This window comes from Diabrotica virgifera, chromosome 3, assembly GCF_917563875.1.
Source record: "Diabrotica virgifera virgifera chromosome 3, PGI_DIABVI_V3a".
Classification (NCBI taxonomy): Eukaryota; Metazoa; Arthropoda; class Insecta; order Coleoptera; family Chrysomelidae; genus Diabrotica; species Diabrotica virgifera.
In genome coordinates this window covers 131516668-131537144 of record NC_065445.1, presented here as the reverse complement: position 1 = coordinate 131537144, position 20477 = coordinate 131516668, and the positions used below count along the sequence as shown (strand labels likewise).

Genomic DNA, 20477 nt, shown 5'->3' with positions numbered 1-20477 from the left:
TATGGCTATTCAAAGTTTGCATATACTCGTGTTTAGTGACTCGTTCAAGCCCTTTCAACTATAACCCTTTAAAAAATAAGCACTTTAAACCGGTGAAACTTACAGATCATATAAAAATAGATAAGTAAACTAAATTGTTTGTAAAGCAGTAACGAATAATTTTATTTGGAGAGCTAAACACCGTGAAATTTTTATGATTTTTTACAAAAAAAAAGGGGGGACCAACTTTATTTTGAGCGTAATTCGCTTATTTTAATGCTAGAAACTTTTATAAACAATTAAAATAAAGCTTTTTTTATACCCTTTATAAAAGTTTAAATGGGGTTTTTCCGAAAAGTACTTAATTTTTTGGTTATTTTAGGATGAAATATTAAATTTTTAATTGGACGAATAAAAACGTATTTTTCATGAGCTTCAATAAATTTGCTTTTGCTGGATCTATAGACTTTACTAGTACACAGCTCTTTTCGTTGTTTACTAAGCTACATTTTTACTAAAAATATTTTTTTTTGATCAAGTATTTACTTCTTGAGTTATTTGGGAAAAACCGTCTGAAAACGTAGTTTTTTTGTCGAAAAATAAACATTTTCAATCGCAAATAACTCGAAAAGTATTGACTTACATAAAAACTTTATTATAGAATAAAAGTTGCTTATAATCAGTCATTTTATCCACTTCCGGGCTTATCTTGAACGTATGTTTTTTCACACACGAGAAGGGGTGACTGTTACCCCCCAAGTAAAAGCAACCAACGGCACAAATTTAACTTTGAAGTGGAGGGTAAGTAGAACCTAAATCCAAATTTTCATGCAATTCGGAGTTGCCCCTGAAAATTACACGGTATCGCCGTATTTTCCGTTCATTTACTGAGCTAATATGTCAATAAAAAAACTTAAGTTCCATCGTTACGTGGAAAATTGAAAATATAAATTGACATGTTCAAGTGTGTGTTTTCTATAAATGCTTAACATTACCAAATTATTAGGAGGTCTATGTTCAGACTGAACATAGACTGAACAGTTCAGTTACCCAAACATATTAAGATTTATGGTTTAGAAAATAGTTGGTGGGGTGGATCTTATACGCTCCTTATACGCATTTTAAGCACATTTTACTGATAAAAAAAAATAATAATTCGGTTATAAATAATACAAACAAGTAATATTTAAGTGAATGTATAATAAAATAGAATAAGCTCAAACTGTAATAGACTGTATATTATACCAAGTAGCTTGCCATAAATTGCGTTCAAGAAAGAGAACAGGTATTAATAGAATCATATTTTTAATTTGATATTTTTGATTGGATGTATTGCGACATACAATGTTTTGGGTACAGTAATTATCTTTTCGTATTCCAATAGGAAGTGTATACTAAAAAATTTAAAAGGGAAAATCCCTTGAAATAGTAAAAAAAAAGTAAATTAGTATAAAAAAAACCTTGAAGTTTAATACAAACGTTACTCATCCAGTTCAGTGGAGAAGCACGACAGTCACTATTAAGAATAAAAAGAACTAATCAGAGCAAATTTTGCTTGATAACTATTGTTAAAATATTTCAGTTAAAAAATATCCGAAGCAAATTACTCTTCTTTTATAAAGGACCCCGCAGAAACCTTATGGGATATGGCTCTCTATCAAATGCTCTGAAACTTTGGGTTCTGGTAGTCCTTGATGTGTAGAACAAAAGACTCAATGGGCGAGTAGCCCAAAAAATCATGGTTTTAAGATATAAGCCTCTGAAGTTATAGGTACAGTGAGGACGTTTGAGTTGGAATAAATTCATTTTCTCGAGAATGGGCGACTCTGGAGATAAATTACGAATCGGGTCGATTTTTATTTTTAAATTATAATTTTTTGGCATATACAGAGTATCCAATTAAGTCGGCATCATATGGGAAACTTTTTTATTCTTAGTTTTATGAAAAAAAGTTATTCTTTATAAAAAGTTGTGCATGGTCTAAAACTTAAAAATACAACCATCAGTTATCAATTTTTTAAGCCGTATACGAGGTATGTCAAAAAATATGAATTATATTTTAATATGCAATTTCATCCTTGTAATTGAAAAGAAATTTGATTTTTTTTAATTATGGATACTTACCCAATATTATTTTCAGTTATTTCAATTATGATAACTCTTTTATTATTAATTTTACGAAAAATAGTTATTCTGTATAAAATGTTCTGCATGGTCTAACACCTAAAATACAACCATGTTATATCAAATTTTGTCAATTTTATAAGAGGTATATAAAATAATATGAATTCGCTTAAGAGTACTTAAATAAAATACATACCGGCATTTTTCACAATATTGAAAATTGTGATTATGTAAAGTTGTATAGAACTAAAAAGCATGTTTCAATATGTAAATATATACTTCTTATTGAAATATTCTGAACTATAAAGGCACTTTATTCTTGATCGAAATTCATCTTTTTTGACATACCTCGTATAAAATTGATCAAATTTGATATTAGATGGTTGTATTTAAGGCACTTGACCATGCAGAACTTTTTACAAACTATACATTTTTTTCGTAAAATTAATAATAAAAGAGTTACCATAATTGAAATAACTGAAAATAATGTTGGTTATCCATAAAAAAATTCAATTTTTTTTTTTTCAATTGGAAGGATGAAATTGCATATTAAAATATAGTTCTTAATTCCAAACAACTTTTCATTATAACAATTTTCAATATTGTGAAAAATAAAGCTACTTTACTCTTGAGTAAAATTCATATTTTTTGACATACCTCGTATACAGCTTAAAAAAATTGATAACTGATGGTAGTATTTTAAGTTTTAGACCCTGCACAACTTTTTATAAAGAATAACTTTTTTTTATAAAACTAAGAATAAAAAAGTTTCCCATATGATGCCGACTTAATTGGACACGCTGTATATCATACTAGTGACGTCATCCATCTGGGCGTGATGACGCAATCGATGATTTTTTTTAATAAGAATAGGGGTCGTGTGATAGCTCATTTGAAAGTTTATACAATTCTCTATCCACTAATATAAACATTAACATAATTATTTATACAGGGTGCCCAAACATTTTTTTTTGAATTAAATTAATTGAGACAAAAAGAAGAATGTATATAATTTATTAAATTCGAAATACATTTTACTGCTGTCAGAAAACGGAAAAAAATGTTAATTTGAAAAATAAACATTGCTTTTCGCTTAAATTAACTGTTCAAACTGCTAAGAGGCTGGATGCAGCTTTAATATTGAATTTAAACGAAAAACAATATTTATTTATGAAATAAACATTTTTTTCTGTTTTCGGACAAAAGTAAAATGTTTTTCGAATTAAATAAATTATATACATTCTTCTTTTTGTCTCAATTAATTTAATTAAAAAAATATTTTGGGCACCCTGTATAAATAATTATGTTAATGTTTATATTAGTGAATAGAGAATTGAATAACCTTCTTCATATTAATATTATTAATCTAAAACGTTTTAACTCAAATAATGCAGAAAAGTAAAGAAACAATTTCCAAAAATTGTACCAGAATTATTGAGCTTCTGGTGCCTGCGCCGAATGCTTGGAATATCGTGGATGGACAGAGTAAAAAATGAGGAAGTATTGAGAAGAGCGGCTTCCAGGATAGGGAATTTGTTGATTTTATAAAAAGTAAGAAAACTGCATATACAGGGTGTTTCATTGGGAAACGGAAATACTTTAATGGTGAATAGAGGTCACCGAGCCGGTTCTAGATATAGTACATTTTTTGCCCTACCGACTTTTATAACCAAGTTACAGGGTGTTTTATCGATTTTGCCCATTTTTTTCCTAAGCCATAACTTTAGAACCACCTTGTATATTTTTTTGATATTTGGTACACATATTCAAAACCCAAACGACCGACATACTAACCATAAGAAAAATCCAGGTCCGGATTAACAAAAAATTATAAAGTAATTGTGACCTTAAAACAACACCCTGTATATTGAAATTTTGAAAGTCTGTTTGCATATTTGAAAAGAGCACAAAAAAGTAAGTTTAATGGTTCGCTTCAATTTTTCGGCCAGACAATTTTATGACTTTCATTTTGAAATTATATTGAATTTTTTAAGAACTTTGACATTAAAAAGCAGATATTATTAACTTTTAGTTATAAATTATTAAAGTTAATGAATAAATACTAATTTTAAAAATAATCAATACTTATTTACCACATTGGAACGACCCAATTGCTAATGACAAGAAAAATCCAGGTCCGGATTAAGAAAAAAATATAAAGTAATTGTGGCCTTAAAACAACACCCTGTATATTGAAATTTTGAAAATTTGTGTGTGTGTATTTTAAAAGAGCATAAAAACTGCGTTAAAAGGTGCACGTCAAATTTTTGCGCAGATAACTTAATTACGGTAATTTTGAAATCATATTGAATAATTCTGTCAAGGTCACAAGAAGCTACCAGAAAAATGAAGAGCAATCCCAATGTACTTAGAAAATCGATTCGAAATATTTTAAAACGAGCAAGGAAATGCATCGAACAAAATGGCGGACATTTTGAGCAACTGTTATAGTTCAAATATTTTTAATTTATGTTAAATTGTTGAATTGTAACGAATTTTTGTTTTATTAGATATAGCAGTTTTTTTAATTCTTTAATAAATCATTAAAATATCCCAATTCTCGCAATTCTAATTTTTAATGATGTGCATATAGCTACAAATCCAGAGAATCTATGAAGCCAGCGTAGTAAATAAGTATTAAGTATTTTTAAAATAAGTATTGATTCATTAACATTAAATTATTATTAAAAGTTAACAATATCTGGTTTTTAATCTCAGAGTTCTTTAAAATTTCAATATAATTTCAAAATTGATGTAATTAAATCAACGGCGAAAAAATTAAAATAATTACAGTTTTTCATGCTTTTTAAAAATTCGCAGACAAATTTTTAAAATTTCAATATACAGGGTGTTGGTTCAAGGTCACAATTACTTTGTATTTTTTTCTTAATCCGGACCTGGATTTTTCTTGTCATTAGTAATTGGGTCGTTACAATGTGGTAAATAAGTATTGATTATTTTTAAAATGAGTATTTATTCATTAACTTTAATAATTTATAATTAAAAGTTAATATCTGCTTTTTAATGTCAAAGTTCTTAAAAAATTCAATTTAATTTCAAAATTAAAGTCATAAAATTGTCTGGCCGAAAAATTGAAGCTAACCATTAAACTTACTTTTTTCTGCTCTTTTCAAATATGCAAACAGATTTTCAAAATTTCAGTATACAGGGTGTTGTTTTAAGGTCACAATTACTTTATAATTTTTTGTTAATTTGGACCTGGATTTTTCTTATGGTTTGTATGTCGGTCGTTTGGGTTTTAAATGAGACATATGTGTACCAAATATCAAAAAAATATACAGGGTGGTTCTAAAGTTATGGCTTAGGAAAAAAATGGGCAAAATCGATAAAACACCCTGTAACTCGGTTATAAAAGTCGGTAGGGAAAAAAATGTACTATATCTAGAAGCGGCTCGGTGACCTCTATTCACCATTAAAGTATTTCCGTTTCCCAATGAAACACCCTGTATACGCTGTGAGCTTCGCTGGTGTCGCTCCTGGCGGATTACTAATCAACTTTCACTGGTAATTTTTAAATTTATTATTTAATTGTTATCGCTTAATATTTACAACGCAAAAAAGTAATTAAATTATAATCGATTTTTTTAAGATTTTGCTAATCATTTTGACGTTCTATTGATAAAATATGAATTTCTTACTTCGGATACTTTCACAATTATCGTATAGATGGCGGTAAGATTAATATATTAATTTATAATTAGATATTACGGAACATTAAAAAAACTTAAATTCAGTATTTAAAACGTATTGTATATTTAAGGTAAAAATATATAACACAGCTTTGACAAACTAATACTTTTTATAATTAATGTTTTTAATTTTAATTTTAAATTAATCACTTTGACATTTATGTCAAATTTCCAGTAATCGTTTACAGACTTGTCACTACTGGCGCTCGAGAATTTGTAAATATCCCTTCTACGTACGAGCTCACAGCGTATAGGGCACATATTACGAAGAGAACGATAACCTTTTCAGAAAGTGTTACCTACTCAAAGGAAAGATAGAGGGTAAGAAATCTAGGTCGTAAAAAGATGTCATGGCTGCATAATATTTGCTAAGGGACAGGAATCCACAGTTATGAAATGTTTCGCAATGCTGCTAAAAACAGAATAATTTAATCCCGACTATCTAACATCTCACCTGACAAGACAATGTATGGTGGATGAGTACTCAGAAACGCACGGCACCTTAGGAAGAAGAAGAAGAATTGAAATTCTGGGAAACAGTGGTACGATATTAAAAATAACTAAACTGCGAATTATTGAAACTACATTATGTATTTATTTGAAACATTATCTGGTTAACGATTTCATTTTAACGATAGAATATTTTATTCTTATTGAAGGCGGACGATATAAATTTGTATAGTTGTGCAAGCAAACTAAGGCTCGCGTAGCTCCAAAAAATCATGGTTTTAAGATATATGCCTCTGAAGTTATAGGTACAATGAGAACGCTTGAGTTGGAATAAATTCATTTTCTCAAGAATGGGCGACTCTGGAGATAAATTACGAATCAGGTCAACTTTTATTTTTAAATTATAATATTTTGGCATATATCATACTAGTGACGTCATCCATCTGGGTGTGATGACGCAATCGATGATTTTTTTTTAAATAAGAATAGGGGTCGTGTGATAGCTCATTTGAAACGTTGTTCAATTCTCTATTCACTAATATAAACATTAACATAATTATTTATACAGGGTGCCTAAAATTTTTTTTAGTTAAATTAATTGAGACAAAAAGAAGAATGTATATAATTTATTTAATTCGAAATACATTTTACTGTTGTCCGAAAACAGGAAAGAATGTTTATTTCATAAATAAAGATTGTTTGTCGCTTAAATTCAATATTAAAGCTGCCACCCACCTGCCTCTTAACAGTTTGAACATTTAATTTAAGCGAAAGCAATGTTTATTTTTCAAATTAACATTTTTTCTGTTTTGTGACAGCAGTAAAATGTATTTCGAATTAAATAAATTATATACATTCTTCTTTTTGTCTCAATTTAATTAAAAAAATTTTTTGGACACCCTGTATAAATAATTATGTTAATGTTTATATTAGTGAATAGAGAATTGTATAACCTTTCAAATGAGCTATCACACGACCCCTATTATTATTTAAAAAAAATCATCGATTACGTCATGACGCCCAGATGGATGACGTCATTAGTATGATATATATGCCAAAAAATTATAATTTAAAAATAAAAATCGACCTGTTTCGTAATTTATCTCCAGAGTCGCCCATTCTCGAGAAAATGAATTTATTCCAACTCAAACTTCCTCACTGTACCTATAACTTCAGAGGCTTATATCTTAAAACCATGATTTTTTGGAGCCACGCGCCCATTGAGTCTTTTGTTCTACACATCAAGGACTACCAGAACCCAAAGTTTCAGACTATTGGACAGAGAGCGATTTCCCACAAGGTTTCTGCGGGGTCCTTTTGAGTTGAGCCCTTATATTACTGAGGGTGCGATATAGTTCTGCTGAGCGGGGTGCCATTGTCCGAGTTGTGAAATTATATAAACAAAGGTTAAATTTTATAAAACAGGTAGATCAATTGTTTATGGATTGTCTCAACTCAGACAATAGCACCCCGCTCAGCTGAATATTAATGATTCTCTTAGATAGTTTACCAGACTTAAGTCTACTAGGTATACGTTTAGTGATACACATTTATGCATATTCGAATTTAGACTATTGAATGCAAAGCTACTTTGGGATGGGTGTACTTTAACAAAATATGGTTCTATCAAACAAGAAATATAAAAATATAAGTGAATAACACATTTTTTTAAATAATTTATTGAAAGACTACTTTAATATTTTACTCCATTGCTCTGGATTATAAAAATGTTAAGATATAAAATATTAAATCATTAAAATGTGTTTCCATAAATATCATCATCTTGTATGTTAAACTTTGGGAAATATAGTATCCTCCTTTTATGTTCTTCAATTAAGGATTAGAAAGAAAATAATCGTTTCGTTTTGATTCAATTCGAGTCTCTTGCCATCCTCTGACTAGTCCAAGTAATGAAGCTTAAAATAGGACAAAACCTCGCAATTTTTACAGAATGGATCGAGTTGCTTGAAAATTTGACAATAAGTAGTGGATAGTCCAAGGATCAAAATCTATATGACGCCGAAAGTCGCTTTTACCAATTTTTGCCACCCCATCGCGGGGGTGGAAATTTTTTATTTTATTTTGACAGCAAAAGTTGGTAAACACATTCATTCTAAGCAAAAAACGTTCTATACATTTTTTTGATAAAAGTAATAGTTTTCGATTTATTTTCTATCGAAAGTGTTGGTTTAAATGGAAAAAATCATTGTTTTTAATCAGTTTTCTGCTAATAACTCAAAAAGTTTTCGTTCTATCAAAACAAGTTTGCTTAACAAAAATGTACCTTTTGAAAAAATAAAGCCGTTTTTTAAAATTTGCTTTAAGATCAATAGTAATCGAGCTATACTTTATTATATGTTAGCTCTTCTTCGTAAAATGCTAAATATTGTAGTTTCAAAGTCAAAAGGCTAGAAACCTATGCATTTTTCGAGGATAACTTGTTTAAGCTAATTTAAAGTATTTAAAAATATCTCTCTCCAAATAAAAAAATAGTCCCTAGCTCAATTAACTGACTTATAGTAAAAAGAATGTCAGTCCCTATTTTTTTCAGCGAAAAAGTCATCGTAAACTTCCCCCTACTCTCCACCCTAATTAAAATTGGTCATTAACCTTATTTGGTCTTCTTAATTTATGTATTGTTAATAGGTTCTAGAGGTTTGACCGGCTTAGAATGAATAGTTTAAAAAAAAATGAGTTAAAGGCGAATAACGAATTTTTGTAGTTTGGTAAAAAATGCCCATTTCTTCAGGATAGAAAGATTAGCATCAGAGATACGAAAGAATATTTAAATATAAAATTGTAGCCTATTTAATTCCCAAAAACATGGTTTGCAAAAATTTTTTCTACGACAAAAATTGAGTGAGCTATTAAAAATTAAAACTTGTAATAACATGCAAAAGCCACCTTTACCAACCCTTTCAAAGTCACCTCTTTTTGCGATTGAGGATTTTAAAATGATATAATATTAATAGCCCTATAGGTCCTATAAAAACGTACAAAATTCTTTTTGAACAATTTTTCTAGGATAAAAAATAAAAAGTTACGGTTAAAAAATCAATATATTTTTTTGAAAAAAAAAGGAGATATCCAATTGGAAGCATAATAATGTAAGTTAGCGGTGTTTTTAGTCATCGGCCTTATTCATTCTTCTTTATTTGTGTATTATTAATAGATTCCAGAAGTTTGACTGGCTTAAAATAATTAGTTTTTAAAAAAATGTAGTTAAAAGCGAATAACGAATTTTTGTAGTTTAGTAAAAAATGCTTTTTGCTTCAGAATAGAAAGAGTAGCATCAGAGATACGAAAAAATATTTAAATATAAAATTGTAGCTTATTTAATTCCCAAGAAATTGGATTGAAAAACTTTTTTCTACGGCAAAAATTGAGTGAATCGTAAATGAGTATAATACCGAAAAACATTGATTTTTTCGATATAAAACTAACACTTTCGATAGCGAATAAATCGAACACTATTAATTTTATCAAAAAAATGGTTATAGCATTTTTTGCTTAAAATGAATGCTTTTATCAACTTTTGAAGTCAAAATTATAATAAAAAATTTCCACCCCCGAGATGGGGTGGCAACCACCCCCATTGTAAAAGCGCTTTTCGGCATTATATAGATTTTGATCCTTGCACTATCCACTACTTATTCTCAAATTTTCAAGCAAATCGATCCATTCTGTAAAAATTGCGAGGTGAAAAGCTTTGGTTCCTGGACTAGACACCTGATGTTTCGGAATCTATTCATTGTCAAAGAGGCTTTGCAAGAAGACTGAATTGGACCATAACGAAACGCAGAACATGGTACAAATATTAAAATATTTGCACCTGAGTATGGTTAGACTGTCCTCTAACGGGGAACGATGAAATGAGTGAAAAATAATTTCGACCACGAATCAAGTAATCTGTTAACCGAGTTAATATCTGCACCATCTTCTTCGTTTCGTTATGGTCCAGTTCAGTCTTTTTGCAAAGCCTCTTTGACAACGAATAGATTCCGAAACATTAGGTGTCAGGATGGCAAGGGACTCGAATTGAATCAAAACGAAACGATTATTATCTTTCTTGTCATACCATACTCTGTATTAGAGTACAAAATGACCACGTTTCATATAAGTAATCTGCGACGCATTATTCTTCTAGCGGCGCCGCTTGGTACTGTGTACCTCGGTTAACAGATTACTTGATTCGTGGTCGAAATTATTTTTCACTCATTTAATTAATGATTACCTTGGATTAAGGATTATCCTTATTTGTGAACCCACAATGCAGATATAAAGCAATGCTTTAAAAAAGCAGGACCATATCTATTAGTTAAAATGAATTAATGATATGTATTAACTTTAAGCGCAAAGTAGCTTTATGGTTTAGGCCTAGCCGTCAACATAGATAAAACTAAAGCCCTAATACAAGCAAGGAAACAACGATACTTTCAGAATTTGACAATAGACGACGCTTATATTGAAGTAGTAAAACAGCTCACATACCTAGGTGTACAGATAACTGAAGACGGCAGCGAGGAGGAAATACGAAAATAGATAATGTTTGCTAACAAGGTATATTTCTCTCTGTCGCAGGTGTTGGCATCCTTAGGGAAGTAAAACATATTGGGACCTATCTGCGACAGTGGACATATGGAGAATAAGGTTAAACCACGAGTTATCCCAATATTACTAAGAACCCTTTATAGCAAATTATGCAAAAATACAAATAGTCCAAGTAATAAAGCTTAAAATAGTACAAATCCTCGCAATTTTTACAGAATGGATCGATTTGCTTGAAAATTTGAGGAGAATACGTAGTGGATATTCCAAGGATCAAAATCTATATGATGCCGAAAGGCGCTTTTACCATGGGGGTGGTTGTCATCCCATCTCGGGGGTGGAAATTTTTTATTATATTTTGACCGCAAAAGTTCGTAAAAACATTCATTCTAAGCAAAAAACGTTCTATACATTTTTTTGATAAAATCAATAATTTTCGATTTATTTGCTAGCGAAAGTGTTAGTTTTTTACGACTGGTGATGTAGACTGGTTTACCAGTCATCATCAGTGCTTACGTGCAATGTACATGCTAACCACCAAGATATTGTTTAACAAAAATATGTGGGTCAAAGCCCAGTAAAAGTAGTCCGTCAAGGAAACATTGGTTTAAAATGCTACATTAAGCTAGGATGTTTAAAATATTTAGCTAATCTGTCCTAGGTAACATCTGAGCTGTGGATTTGACTTGTTCACATGTTGAAAGTATGACGGCAAATGTTCACATGTCACAAATTTTCTGCTGATAACTCCAAAACTTTTCGTTTTATCAAAACAACTTTACTTAACAAAAATGTACTTTTTGAAAAAAATAAACAAAACCTTTTTTTAATCTTCTTTAAGAAAAGTATCTAGCTCAAAAATTAAGTGACTTATAATGAAAAGAATATCACTCCCAATTTTTTTCAGCGAAAAAGTGATCGAAAGCAACCCCCTAATCACCATCCTAATTAAAATTAGTCATTGGCCTTATTTGGTCTTCTTTACTTATGTATTATTAATAGGTTCTAGAAGTTTGACCGGCTTAGAGTGATTAGTTTTTAAAAAAATAGAGTTACAAGCGAATAACGAATTTTTGTAGTTTGGAAAAAATGGCTTTTTCTTCAGAATAGAAAGATTAGAGTCAGCGATACGAGAAAATGTTTAAATATGAAATTGTAGCTTATTTAATTTCCAAGAACGCGGTTTGCAAAAAATTTTTCTATGGCAAAAATTGAGTGAGCTATTGACAATTAAAACTTGTAATAACATGCAAAAACCACCTTTACCAACCCTTTCAAAGTCATCTCTTTTTGCGACTGATGATTTTAAAAACATTTAATATTAATAGGCTTATAGACCTTATAAAAACCTACAAAACTATTTTTTTACTAAACTTTCTTAGATAAAAAATAAAAAAGTTACGGTTAAAAATCAATATATTTTTTTGAAAAAAAAAAGGAGAAATTCAATTGGAATCATAATAATGTAAGTTAGCGGTGTTTTTAGTCATTCGCCTTATTCATTCTTATTTATTTATGTATTATTAATAGATTCTAGAAGTTTAACTGGCTTAGAATGATCAATTTTAAAAAAACTGGAGATAAAAGCGAATAACGAATTTTTGTAGTTTCTTAAAAATAGTTATTTTCGTAACTAGTGCGGAAAGTGATACTTTCACGCACGAGACTGCCGTTGACCCGAACGGCGCGATAGCGGAGTTCGGGCAAGCAGTCGAGTGCGGGGAAGACACTTTCCGCATGAGTTAGGAACAATATTTTTTCTAGGGCCGTACGTTTGGAAAAAAGCCACAAAAATAGAGTTATATCAATTTTTATTTAGGAGTGAAAATACACAAATTAATTCTTTGACAAGGTTGTCAAAACCAAACTTTCAATATAATGGGTTACCACGACAACGATATTGGTTTCCATGACGACGATTCAAAACCATTGTAATTGTCTACTCATCTGACTTTTAAATCTTATGTCAAAATAATTTTATTTATCGAATTATCGCGCAAATTTCATTAAAACATGAACACAATAAGATAAATTTGAAATAAATTAGTAAATAATATCTAAATATTAGTTTATTACATGTATTATAATATAATGTCATATTACAAGGTATTTTACTTTCCCGTGCGCCGTGCGAGAAAATTTACTTTCACGCACGCCGTGCGGTAAAGTGCAACTTTCGGAAACGAAATGCGTGCGTGAAAGTTGCTCTTTTAGCACGGCCCTAGAAAAATTCCATTTTCTTCAGAATATAAAGATTAGCATAAAAGATACATAAAAATGTTTCAATATAAAATTGTAGGTTATTCAAGTGGCTTAATATCAAAGACGGACTTGTAAAAAAATAAAAATTTAGTTAATAGTGGTTTCTTATAGAATTTTTCCTGTTCGTTTCAACGGTATAATATCTTCCTTCAAACACGGACGCAAATACGTTATTTTCAACTTCATAGTTGAACGTTTGTTTCAAAAACGGACTCCTGCTATGAAGGTTTATTTCAAAAACGGACATCTCCCCAACAGCCCAATGAGAATGCTGTATTGTGATGACTGCGAAATCAACAAATCAACTGAAACTGTAGGAAGTGAGATTTTTATTGTACAAAAAAACCAATTTCTCTCAATTTCTCTTGCATGACACATGTCCGTCTTTGATATGAGGCCACTCATTTAATTCTCAATAACTTGAGTTAAAAAAATTTTTTCTGTGGCAAAAATTGAGTGAATCGTAAATGAGCATCTCAAAAAACATTAATCTTTTCTATACAAAACTAACACTTTCGATAGCGAATAAATCGCAAACTATTAATTTTATCAAAAAAATGTATAGGACATTTTTTGCTTAGAATGAATGTTTTTATCAACTTTTGCGGTCAAAATATAATAAAAAATTTCCACCCCCGAGATGGGGTGGTAACCACCCCCATGGTAAAAGCGCCTTTCGGAATCATATGGATTTTGATCCTTGGAGTATCCACTACTTATTCTCAAATTTTCAAGCAAATCGATCCATTCTGTAAAAGCTTCGGTTCCTGGCCTATATGGTGGGACATCGGTCAGTAGGAAGACCAAGGAAGAGGTGGATGTGGATAGACGAAGTGAGAACCAATACTAAAGAGATTTAGAGCAGCCAGTCACAGAGTTATTTGAAAGCAGATGCTGGGGGAGGCCAGGGTCCGACTTGGACTGTAGCGCCAAAGGAGATAGATGCTTTGTGGTTTAATAGAGATGGTCTTGCTTTAAAACCAGGAGTTTATAGATAATTTATTTTTGTTAAATCTTTATAAATTGAAGTATGGATATTATATTTCCGAACAGACTGTAGCATGCTTAACACAACTAAATGTTGCTAAAAGTTTGGTCGTAGATAACATTGATCATTTAAGTAAAGTACATTGCTTTTTTATTACGGTAATTTGCATATGTCAGATCTCTTGGCAGTGAATATCATGTTGGCTAGCATATTCTGTATCGTGACTGTATTGACAGGGACTCGTAAATAATGATGTAGTCGATTTTCCGTACCATTGTCTTTTTCAGCCATGAATTCCTTCTTCTAGCAGCTTCTAGCTTGTTTACCTTGATTCTTTCCCTGAATGATGAGGTGCACAAGTTCAGTAAAAGTTCTAGATGTTGTTAGATGAAGAGGGAATTACGATACTCCAAAGATTTTTCAACCAAATCTATAAAAAAGGAAAATTCCCTGTCCAATGGCTTGTATCTACCTTTATCCCTTTGCCAAAAAAGAAAAACGCAACAAAGTGTCAAGAGCACCGACTGATAAGTCTGATAGTGATGAGCCATTCTTTAAAAATATTCCTCAAAGTTCTTCACTACAGAATCTCCACAAAATACGATAAGGTTATTGGTTGCTCACAATTTGGATTTCGAAAAGGCCTGGGTACCAGGGAAGCACTAGTTGCAACCCAAGTGCTAGCTCAGAACTGCTACGATCAAAGGAAAGATGTAATGATGTGTTTTATAGATTATGAAAAAGCCTTCGATCGAGTACAACATCATAAACTCGTACATATACTAAAACAACTCGACATAGATCAAAAAGACATTCGTTGCATAGAGGCTCTTTACTGGAATCAAACAGCTGTCGTCAAGGTGGATAATGAAACAACGCAAGCTCAAAAAATTCTCAGAGGTGTAAGACAGGGATGCATTCTCTCCCCACTACTGCAACATCAAAATGCAAGACTAGCATATAACAACCAAGATGTAGAGCGCGTAAGAAAGTTTAACTACCTGGGAACCTGGCTATGTGAAAACTGGATGTCGGATATGGAAATTAAATGTCGGATAGAAAGAGCCAGAAGTGCATTCATGAAATTCAGAAACGTCTTTACGAACTCAGACTTTGACCTAAACCTAAGACTAAGATTCACAAAATGCTATATATGGTCGGTGCTCCTATATGGCATGGAAGGATGGACTTTAAAAATAAACACAATGAATAAGCTAGAGGCATTTGAGATGTGGATCTATCGACGAATCCTTAAAGTTCCCTGGACCGCAAGAATAACAAATGAAGAAATCCTGAGAAGAATTGGTACAGAACGACAACTGGTGTGCACAATTAAACAGAGAAAAACGGCATACCTGGGGCACCTAATTAGAAATGAAAGATACCAGTTTTTGCAAACCTTAATTGAAGGAAAGATCGAAGGAAGAAGAGGAGTGGACAGGAAGAAAATGTCATGGCTCCGTAATGTCAAACAATGGACAGGACTAAAAAACATAGGAGACCTAATACATACTGCAAGGGATAGAGAAAAATGGTCAAACGTGATCGCGAACATCATTAGTGGATTGCATAAGAAGAAGAAGAAAAGTTCACATTTTCGGGGTGTCTCATAATGTGATCAAAATTCCAGCTTGCGTCTCTTTATTATTATTATATTGACCAATTATTGTGTCGTTTGGTTCAGTCGTATAAGGACCTCCTCATTACTAATTCTGTAGTAGCTTATATTTAGTAGTCGTTTGTCTAATCACTGCCTCACTTAGTCCACGCTTTCCACCAAATGTGTCATTAGAATGCGAATGTCAATATAGAGATTGTGACTGCAAACTACGTTTCTCGTTTTTGCAAACGTAGCTCATGGTCGTACTATTTGACTTATATTTCTACGGCTGAATCCGAGCTATCAACGATTAGTGTTGGAAAATTCTCGAGAATGAAAAATCGGAGAATATTCCCAAGAATATTCTCGATATGAAGAATTTTCTGAGAATGAACCCTATGACGCCCTTAGGGATATTGGTATTGATGAAATAGGGTAATATAAAACATGAAATTAGATACAAAATTATGAGACGAAACAACAGTGTTCTGTGTATATAAGAAAATACAAAAACAACGGAAAACACAAAATGTATTTGATTAAAAAATGAAATTTTCTTCTTAACAGCAAATAATGGATGTGGTGATCTAATCTGAAAAAGATGAGGCCTCAGATTCAGAATCTATTTCTATCATTAGCTCATCCTGGTCATCTACATTCTGCATTTCAATGTACTGATGAGAAGTTGTGGGATTTTGTTTTTCACGAGTCGTTAGCTCAGTCATGGATTGGTCTATGTCTAACAATTTTAAATTGTGAGCAATCTTACTAGCCCGTTCAGCAGTAAGCCGGTTTATTTTACAGGAGTGAATAAAAAACCATAAGTACTGAAACTTCTTTCAGTCGCTGCACTGGATGAAGGTATGCTATGCTACATCAACTGCTATTTTCGGTAATTTTGTTCCGAAACATGTACCTTTCCACCATATATGATTGGGTCTAGTTTTTCAATTGATTTTACAACGTATGGTTTTCCAAAAAATCCCTCCTTAGACCCGTAAAGTGACAAATCTGCCCTTATTTCAGCCGAGTCATCATATTTTAAAGTTGCTAAATTATCTATAAACTCAGTTCCCTCAACTTGTTCTTCTCTGCTTAAATGAATACCATTCTAACTATTTATACGTTAATATAGCACCAAAACAATAAATATTGACACTGTAAACACCCTAGATAGTGGTTCATGGGATTCCCCAGCCCCGGCTACTTCGATTTTCGGGGATTTTATCTAAAATCGCGTGATTCCCCGGCCGGCCAAAGCGAAAAAGCATTTCATGAGCAGAGCGGCAAGTAGGTGTTTGGGCTTCAAGAATAATAATGTTTGGGATGCCAAAAATATACTAGGTGAATTGGCAAAACAATATACTTCTTCTTCTTCTTCTTAATGCAATCCACTAATGGATGTTCGCGATCACGTTTGACCATTTTTCTCTATCCCTTGCAGTATGTATTAGGTCTCCTATGTTTTTTAGTCCTGTCCATTGTTTGACATTACGGAGCCATGACATTTTCTTCCTGGCCACTCCCCTTCTTCCTTCGATCTTTCCTTCAATTAAGGTTTGCAGAAACTGGTATCTTTCATTTCTAATTAGGTGCCCCAGGTATGCCGTTTTTCTCTGTTTAATTGTGCACATCATTTGTCGTTCTGTACAATTCTTCTCAGGATTTCTTCATTTGTTATTCTTGCGGTCCAGGGAACTTTAAGGATTCGTCGATAGACCCACATCTCAAATGCCTCTAGCTTATTCATTGTGTTTATTTTTAAAGTCCATCATTCCATGCCATATAGGAGCACCGACCATATATAGCATTTTGTGAATCTTAGTCTTCAAAGTCAGGGTTGGTAAAGACGTTTCTGAATTTCATGAATGCACTTCTGGCTCTTTATATGCGACATTTAATTTCCATATCCGACATCCAGTCTTCACATAGCCAGGTTCCCAGGTACTTAAACTTTCTTACGCGCTCTACATCTTGGTTGTTATATGCTAGTCTTGCATTTTGATGTTGACATAATTGACGGCTGATTATAAGGAACTTCGTCTTTTTTATGTTGATGCTAAGTCCCATGTTCTCGCTATGCTCTCCAATTTTATTAAGAAGGTTTTGGAGGTCTTCTATATTGTCTGCTATTAAGACCGAGTCATCCGCATATCGTATATTATTGACCCAGGTACCATTTACTTTGATGCCGCTTTCGCATTCCTCAAGAGCTTCCTGGAAGATACTTTCTGAATATAGATTGAACAGTAGTGGGGAGAGAATGCATCCCTGTCTTACACCTCTGAGAATTTTTTGAGCTTGCGTTGTTTCATTATCCACCTTGACGACAGCTGTTTGATTCCAGTAAAGAGCCTCTATGCAACGAATGTCTTTTTGATCTATGTCGAGTCATTTTAGTATATGTACGAGTTTATGATGTTGAACTCGATCGAAGGCTTTTTCATAATCTATAAAGCACATCATTACATCTTTCCTTTGATCGTAGCAGTTCTGAGCTAGCACTTGGGTTGCAACTAGTGCTTACCTGGTACCCAGGCCTTTTCGAAATCCAAATTGTGAGCAACCAATAACCTTATCGCATTTTGGGGAGAGTCTGTAGTGAAGAACTTTGAGGAATATTTTTAAAGAATGGCTCATCAGACTTATCAGTCGGTGATCGGTGATCTTGACACTTTGTTGCGTTGTTCTTTTTTGGCAAAGGGATAAAGGTAGATACAAGCCATTGGACAGGGAATTTTCCTTTTTTATAGATTGGGTTGAAAAATCTTTGGAGTATCGTAATTCCCTCTTCATCTAACAATCTGAGTAACTCAACAGGAATTTGATCAAGTCCAACTGCTTTCCCGTCTTTCGAGGTATTTATTGCTCTAGTAATTTCTTCAATTGTGATCTCGGGACCAGATAGGTTGTTAATATCTATCACTTGTTCCTGAACGACTTCTATCTCAGGCCTCTCGTCTGCAAAGAGATTTTTGATGTATTTTTCCCATATGAGTTTCCTCTCTCTATCATCTTGTGCCATTTTTCCTTGTACATATTTTTTACAATATACATATTATTTTTTAAATTACAAGAATTTGATCCATAGGTACCTATCTAGTTTTTATTTTTATTTCGGTTTTTGTAAATATAGAAAATTCTCTTTCTGGCCGAGAATATTCTCTTGAGGTATTCTCTTCTTACATCACGATCAACGATATTACTGTCGAGATACATAACTCTGTTGAGTACCTAAGGCATCTACGACTTTTATACTGCCATCCTGCATATAATTTTGTTTGCTAACTATCATCTATTTAGTTTTCTTAACATTCAGTTTTAATCCATACTAATGACAAGTCTGGTTTGTTTTGTTGATTATATTTTGGAGATCTTATTTGAATATGGGCCATTCAACGAATATATGACTCTCTTGGATTATCTCAACAACGAATATTTGACTGTGCAACATAAGAAGTACGAAAGTAGATGGCTCTAGTAATTATACCAATAAACAACAATGTAATTGTCAATTTACTTTCATTCTTCATATTTTGCGCAGTAAAATATTCGTTATCGAGATAATCCAAGAGAGTTGTATATTCATAGAATGACCGATACCTTCTTTGTCTCCATTAAGGCTTCTTTAAATATATCCCCTGAAAACAAGTTAAAGAGTAAAGACGAGAGTGTACAGCCTTTTCTCACTCCTCTTTTTATATTTATTTCATCCGATAGTTCTTGTTCAACTATTATTCTTGCCACTAGATACCAGTATAGATTTGTAATTATTTCTACATCTTTATCGTCATTCAGTGATTCACTACCATTCATAAAATGGTAATAATCCTACCATACTTCCACATGGAAAACAAATACCTGGAAAAATGAAAAACCGGTTAAGAATTACTAAGCACATATAAAATCACGTTTTTCATTGGTATTAAAAAAGCGCGTATAAACAGCAGCTGAATAGTCGAGCAATTTACATTGTCCAGTTGACTGGCATGTGCTAACCATAGCTAAAATTTATAAACTTTTAGAAATCATTTGAGCATGCTCATTGTGTTTGTGCAAACTTTCTCTTTGCTTTTATCTTTGTTCTAACCCTCATTTTTCCTCATGTAATGTTGGTTTTGGTGTTTTGTAATGTTCTGATAGGCTACTTAACAACAGAGAGTTCAAATTCAGTTGATAGGATCTCTAAACATCAGCCTCGAGCCAAAAGTAAGAAAATTGAGAAGAAAACTAGAACTAGCACTAGGTTATCAAGGTCGTTGTCCAGAAGTCATACAGATTCAACCGGTCAAAATTTCTTAACACCAGCAAACAAGAAAACTCCACCAAATGTCTATGGAGTTGTTACACCTAAGGTAAGTTTACAAGCTTTAAATTTGATATTTTAAAAGTAACTACATATTTTGAAGTGAATACTTCTTACTTATTGTATTTAGACAAGACGAAAACGGCGGCTTCGTGGGAAAAATATTCCCATGAGATTTTTTTGCATAATCACATTTGTAATACACCCCAGAATAAGGTTCAAGAAGTCGCCCACGCGAAAAGTGGTCCAAATTTTTTTAACAATTTTTTTTAATCAAATTGCAAAAATCAATATTTTTGGCCAGTACAAATTTTTGTAAGGTTTTTTGGACCATTCTGGATAAAAAAGATCTCTTGTAATGTTTCTCTAAAGTTGATGGACTTCGGTTAAAAATTATTATTATGAAAGTCAGAAAGTGATTAAATCAAAGTTTAAAGCCCCCCCTACATGATCCTGAAGAAATTTGTGTCATTAATTTATTACTAAGCTGTTATTTTTAATTATTAACAA

General features: G+C 32.0%; 1 protein-coding gene across 3 annotated transcripts in view; it reads left to right on the top strand.

Annotated features, from left to right (window-relative positions):
- LOC114337755 (borealin) overlaps window positions 1–20477 on the top strand; it is a 57561-nt gene that overhangs the window by 21961 nt on the left and 15123 nt on the right. For 2 of the 3 annotated variants that reach the window (XM_028288289.2, XM_028288287.2), the window contains exon 5: window positions 19805–20016. In XM_028288289.2, coding sequence (XP_028144090.1) covers window positions 19805–20016 — 212 coding nt within the window. The remainder of the gene's footprint in view (window positions 1–19804; window positions 20017–20477) is intronic. The other variant, XM_028288288.2, reaches the window with a different exon arrangement.